At 39.5% G+C, this 6,000-nt stretch overlaps 1 protein-coding gene across 1 annotated transcript; it reads right to left on the bottom strand.

Moving 5' to 3' along the window:
• Window positions 1–344: 344 nt before the first annotated feature.
• Window positions 345–5,348, bottom strand: LOC120074576 (uncharacterized). Its single transcript, XM_039027734.2, has 9 exons — window positions 5,094–5,348; window positions 4,810–4,989; window positions 4,589–4,747; window positions 4,361–4,510; window positions 1,992–4,283; window positions 1,587–1,907; window positions 1,293–1,505; window positions 1,072–1,136; window positions 345–990 (listed from the first exon to the last, which is right to left on the bottom strand). Exons 1-5 carry the CDS (start codon window positions 5,346–5,348, stop codon window positions 3,909–3,911), a joined length of 1,119 nt encoding a protein of 372 aa, XP_038883662.2. The 3' UTR covers window positions 345–990; window positions 1,072–1,136; window positions 1,293–1,505; window positions 1,587–1,907; window positions 1,992–3,908.
• Between the last annotated feature and the right edge of the window lie 652 nt (window positions 5,349–6,000).

The raw sequence follows: 6,000 nt of genomic DNA, 5'->3' as shown, positions 1-6,000 counted from the left end.
CATCTTACTTGTAACATACTTCATACTTTTTCATACTTGTAACATACTTGTAACATACTTCATACTTTTTTATACTTCATACTTATAACACTTCATACTTCATACTTTCATCTTGTAAACAAAAAACAATAACAAGCTGGAGTATTTCTATAATAGCAATCTTCATACTCTCTCAATCTCGCTCTCTCAATCTTCATACTTATAACAAGAAACAATAATTTCATACTCTCTCAATCTCACTCTCTCTCAAAATCTCGCTCTCTCAATGTTTGAACTTTGAACCTTGAACTTTGATATAATGTTTTATATACCATTGATAAAATTTTTTGATAAAATGTATAATATTGAACTTTGAACTTTGATAAAATTATTTTATACATGTTTTACATACATAAAAAATACATGTTTTTACATACACAAAAAATACAATAAAAAAATACATGTTCTATACACATAAAAAATATGGAGTGTTCGCCCATAATTGACATGCTAACTGCATCCTATATTCACTCATCTTCTCCTGAGTGATTACGGATGGATCAGCACTAGTCACCCGGTGTTCTAGTAATTTTATTGCAAAGATGCCACAATCATGCAACCCGTGTTGTATGTTGATGTTCATAGGTTGGAGATTTTCCAACGAGTTATGGATAGGTCCGGCTTTGAACGATCCACGTCACAGTAGTGAAATAGGGATGGTACTGTGATAGTCAATGACTCTAGCCAATTCACCAACTTTGTCATTGGTGTATATGACGGAAGTGAATCGAACATGAATATGTGGCCTCTGTTAATGTCCATTGCAAGGACCATCCAGTGCTCACTGATATTCATTGTCGTATAAAAAAAATTCACATCTGCCCATTTGACATCGAATTTACCGATGACGTAGTCCTTGTACATGTCTTCATCCTCCCATGCTAGGGCAACCTCTAGAAGTGTCTTATTCTTTATTCATTTAAATACCCCGCCACGAGCATTAAGGTGACTCTGCCAAATAAAATGAGAAGTTAAGTAATGAAATATACCATAGTAAAATGACTCTGCACAATAAAATATATCAAAATTTACCGTTACACCAATTGACAAGATGGTGAACTTGTGCATGCACATGTCAGGCCGGGTATAAAATTGGTCTGCCCCAAAAAATTACTATGTTAGTAAAAGTACAAGATATCCAACTGTAAAAAAGTCAAGACTAGGAAACTTATATCGCAATCGACCCACAAACTCGGGGAAATCAATTCCCTGAAGAATTGCTTGGCGAGTGGTTTACAGGAGTTCTCTTGAACCTCATTGTCGGTATTCTCGTATGAGATCCAGCTCATCATTTCTGTAACGATATTGTGTGGAACATCATGTGCTACGTTGTATGCGACAATCACTCTGGATAGTGACATAGCTACACCTGGGAGAGGATGCTTAACCACACTTTTCTTCTTTACTTGAGCTGGAGGTGTATATTTATCAATAACTTTCCTCTTATGACTAGTTCTTCGAGATTCCTACATAAACAGATAACAAAAATTTACTTATCAAGAAATATAAAAATATAAACAAAGATTACTGATCAATAAATTACTCACTAGTGTAACTCCTTATGTGGTCGTAACAATCCGAGAAGTGTCGGCCTCTAGGATGTCAGACATGTCAGTCTCTCTATGTGGCATGGTGAGTAAGGCAGACATGTCCAGCTCTGTTTGTGGGACGTTGGCCTCTATAGGTTCGACGTCAGTTGGTGATGTTGTGGTGGTATCGGGCTCTAAAGGGGGGATGAGAGTAGGTGAAGTGGTGGTATTTTGAGGCCTTATAGGGGGGATGAGAGTATTAGAGGCAGTTGCATTATTGGTATCGAGATCCCAAGATGGGATGGGTGACTTTGTCGTCTTCTCATTCACCGTGGAACCCTTCAATTAGTAAAGTAAAATGATGAGTTCATGAACACGTAAAAACTAAACACGTAAAGACATAAAATGATAGTAAATGCAAACCTTGCACATAGATTGCAACAGTGACAGGATGGCCGAAAATTGTCCTTTCATGTCTGTCATGTTTTCCTCCCTATTGGATACACGATTATCTAAACTCGATATACGGCCATCCAACCTCGATAGTGAGCTGTCAATGGTCCACAGGTACGAATAAATAGAATCATCGGGATTGGCTCCCTCCCTACAGGCAGCACACTCAGGACATTCCTCATCCATAGATCGCTCTCTATGGGAGTCCGCAAGATGGACATGAGGTGGGTTCAACTCGTCCTCAGCGCATACGTCCCCTGATGTGTTATTTTATGTGGTGAAACTATGGAAGGAAATGCGGTGATGGAAATGTGTTGAGCAACAAGTTTTCTCAGCAGAATCCAACTATAAATTCCACTGAGTTTCCTGGTAAGTCCAGGGTCGAACTCAGGGACTAGGGAAAACGATATGCAGTGATAATTTCTAAGAAGACTTTGCGGTAATCAATCAATCAAAGAGTTGTTTTTGGGTTGTTGTTTGCGGTATAAAAAGTATGCGGCGGATTTGAGAAAAGATCGATTATGCGGTAGATACACTGAGTATGCGGAGGAACGGGTTGAGAAGGTCTTTAGCTAGCGTTTCCCGGGAATGTGCCAAACTATGCGATCATGCTACACTCATACGACAACAAATCATTTTCCAATGCAAATGCAGTGCTCCTAGTTCTAGGACGCATGTGATGAATGCGATAATGTCCATAGAGCTTATTCCTAAGTCTCTACTTTTTGCCTATGTGATGATGCAAGTTGCACATAACGACAAGGTGACCGCACACAATCATAACCTATCTCTAGGATGCATGCGATGCGTTAATAGCAAACAATGCTTATTCCTAAGCTCCTATCTCTTAATTATTCGTTCTAATCTGACTCTCCGGAGCCTAGATTCTAACCTGACTTTTTCAAGCCTAGATTTTGTCCTTAGACTACCCTCCCGAGTATCCCTAATGGACGAATGATGCATACATAATACAAGATAATCGCATAGAATGAAGATTCCCAATTATGCTAGCTAAGGGCTTCTCAACCCATTCGGCAGATTTAGCTACTCATGCGTAATAAACAGGGAGTGAACAGATATAAAGAAGTAAATTCCATTTCTATAGATAAGTTTAAGTACAAAATGACGATGGAAGATAAGGATAGAGAGCCTGGTAGCAATCCCTTGCTTCCCAAGGCTCTTACACAGTCAATTCTGTTCTGTTCAAAAGATATTCCTGCTTCCGCAAGAGCTGGCCCTCTCTCTGAGCTCAACGCTTCCGGCACTCTTCCAAGTTCACTGGAACGATCTCTCAGCACAATCTCGCTTCTCTCGCTTCCGCCTTAAATAAAAGAAAATTTAAGAACAAGGCTACTTTTAACTATAGAGAAAATTATCTAAGTGTCAAACTCGACAAACCGAACCCCTTCTCTGAAGGTTTCCTTCGGTATTTATAGAGCTTCGGGGTGAAAGACTTCTTCTCTCTTATGTTTGCACTGATGGGATGGCATTAATTCTCTATCGGATGCGCCGAATATTTGTCACCGAAAAGTTGAGTGTACTTGCTACAATAGTTCGTTAGCGACTTGTCAACTTAATTCGGACTCGACCGTCATCAGCTTTCTGTCCCATCGTGATTTATTATGCTTTTCACCTAGATGCGCCCACCAAGTTGCACCGGCTCTATACGGCAATCCTTCTTGAGCCGATGTTTGCGAGCACAAATCACCGCAAAGCCTTGCGATAATGCTGCGCTCGACCGTTGATTTCTTGTGATCGCATTTTCCGCCTTGCGTCAATGCATATTCTGCATAAAAATACAAAAGTTAAACTATTTTCATGCGATGAACACATGCAACCGCAATGTCATGAACTTAATGTTTTTTGGACGCAATCTTATATATTTTATTAACGCAGACCTATACTGTTTACTAACTTAGTACAATAATAACGTGCATTTCTGCTCGTTATCATCCCCCACCACATTATGGAACATATCAGGTGTGTATGTCCCTCCTTCCACCCTTCCACATTCAGCATCCTCGTGCTCAGAATGCTCGTGTTCATCCCCCCCTCCACCCTCCCACATTCATCATTGGCATCTCCACGATGATCATCACCGTCACTTTCACTTTTAGAACTACCCCCATCACTAGTCGACCTATTGCCACTTTCAACACTATCATCATCCGCATTTAGATCAAATATAGGTCGCCTGTCCATTGGGGTATCCCGAAACTCCCTCTCAGCATTTGTCATGACAATACCCTCTTTGACCTTTATCTGCATTAACAACCCAGTAAACTGGTTAGTGTCGATTTAACAACCAGATAAACATATTATGCATAGAGTAAACGTACATTGTTAGACTCGAATATCTTTCCCTCGAGTACTTTGAAGAACACTGAGTTGGAGCATGACCATCGTAACATGCAGGGCAAAGCCACCTTGCTCCTTCGCTCCGCAATGTTTCCAGCTATCGATGCAGCTAGGATCTCGTACATCAATACCTAAATAAAATTAACATATATTAAGAACAATAATAATGTTAAATCAAACAATACGATTATTATGTTAAGCAAATTTACTTGGAACGCTTGTAGAAATCCATGCAAAGAGTACTTCACAACGTAATTTTTATTTCCTTTCACCTTCGTCTTGTATGGACTACTCTTATCATTCAACACAGTCTTTAGGGCATCCAGTGTCCTCTCCCAAATAATGTAGTACTCTAAGTTTTGAACCCGCTAAGTTTAAGCATATCAATAACATATATCAAGACTGTTGTAGTACTCTAAGTTTTGAATGCCTTAAAACGTTTGAGGTCCACTGCATTTTTCTGTTTGTTCTTTTCCATCATTGCAACCTCAGTATAGTAGACTACTGTGATCTTCACAGCATCCTCATCATTTTCAAACTCCAACTCCTTGTATTTTTCTTCAAGTAGACGAACATGTAAGGTGTCCTTCGTCACTCGATTACCAAAATACTTGATTGCAAGTTCATACGAGGACTGCTCATCTGATCAACTCGTGTTGGAGATCGCCACAAACTAGTCATCAACAAAAAAGTATCCTTCAAAAAAGTGACAACCTTTCCACAAACAGAGAATGACATTGAGTCAGATCTCGTCCTCTTCACTTCTCTCAGCAACATATGATAGATAATTGTGCTGTTAAACATCATGTCAACATCTACAAATCGCCCAAAAACTGTCCTCTTGAACATGTCTAACTGCCTTGGGGTAAGCTTCTCCTTCACAATCTTGTTTGTATTAGCAATGTGGGCCAAGCTCGTTACTTGACCAGAAAATCGGTCGACTACAGGTATTTTGAAACGTGTTTCCATCTTAAATCACTCCTGCATGAAATAAAGATTCAATCAGTAAACTCCTTCAGAAAAAAAATTGTAAAAAAACATTATGTTTAAATCTCGTTGGATTGGCTCTTCTGGCATCGCTCTCTCTGATATGTCTCTCTTTGGTGTCGCTCTCTCTGGTATCGCTCTCTTTGGTGTCGCTCTTTCTAGTAACTCTCACTTATCTCGCTCACATTCTCTCTTTTTACCCGTCTTCAATCACAGAACACATCGAACACCATAAAAACAAACAAAAAAATCATAGGTTCAAAGTATTTCTAAACCCCAGAACGACCCACCCTTTCTGGTATCGCTCTCTCTAGTGTCGCTCTACTGATTTCACTCTCACTTTTCTCGCTCACAAACTCTTTCTACTCGTCTTCAACCACAGAACACATCGACAACCAAAAATACAAACAAAAAAAACCATAGGTTCACAATATTTCTAAACCCAGAATGACCCACAAAGCCTCATTACCGATCAGTTTAAGGCATTTTCAGGCACAGATTGAAAGATTTACTAATCAGATTCGATTTTTCAACGGCAGTGGAATCGTTTGCAAGCGAAATGATGGATTCTAAAGAGTTTTTAGTTTATGAGCGATACGAAGTCGTTAGCCTTGGGAATTTTGAATGAAGAGTT

This window comes from Benincasa hispida, chromosome 3 (genome assembly GCF_027475165.1).
Source record: "Benincasa hispida cultivar pf3 chromosome 3, pf3_genome.v1.1, whole genome shotgun sequence".
Classification (NCBI taxonomy): Eukaryota; Viridiplantae; Streptophyta; class Magnoliopsida; order Cucurbitales; family Cucurbitaceae; genus Benincasa; species Benincasa hispida.
This window is presented reverse-complemented; position numbering and strand designations above follow the sequence as displayed.

Coding starts and splice junctions, on each gene's coding strand:
- LOC120074576 (XM_039027734.2), bottom strand. CDS start 5,348: ATGGAAACACGTTTCAAAATACCTGTAGTCGACCGATTTTCTGGTCAA. Junction 4,748..4,809: donor TGGACCTCAAACGTTTTAAG/GCATTCAAAACT, acceptor GCTTAAACTTAG/CGGGTTCAAAACTTAGAGTA. Junction 4,284..4,360: donor AGATATTCGAGTCTAACAAT/GTACGTTTACTC, acceptor TTGTTAATGCAG/ATAAAGGTCAAAGAGGGTAT.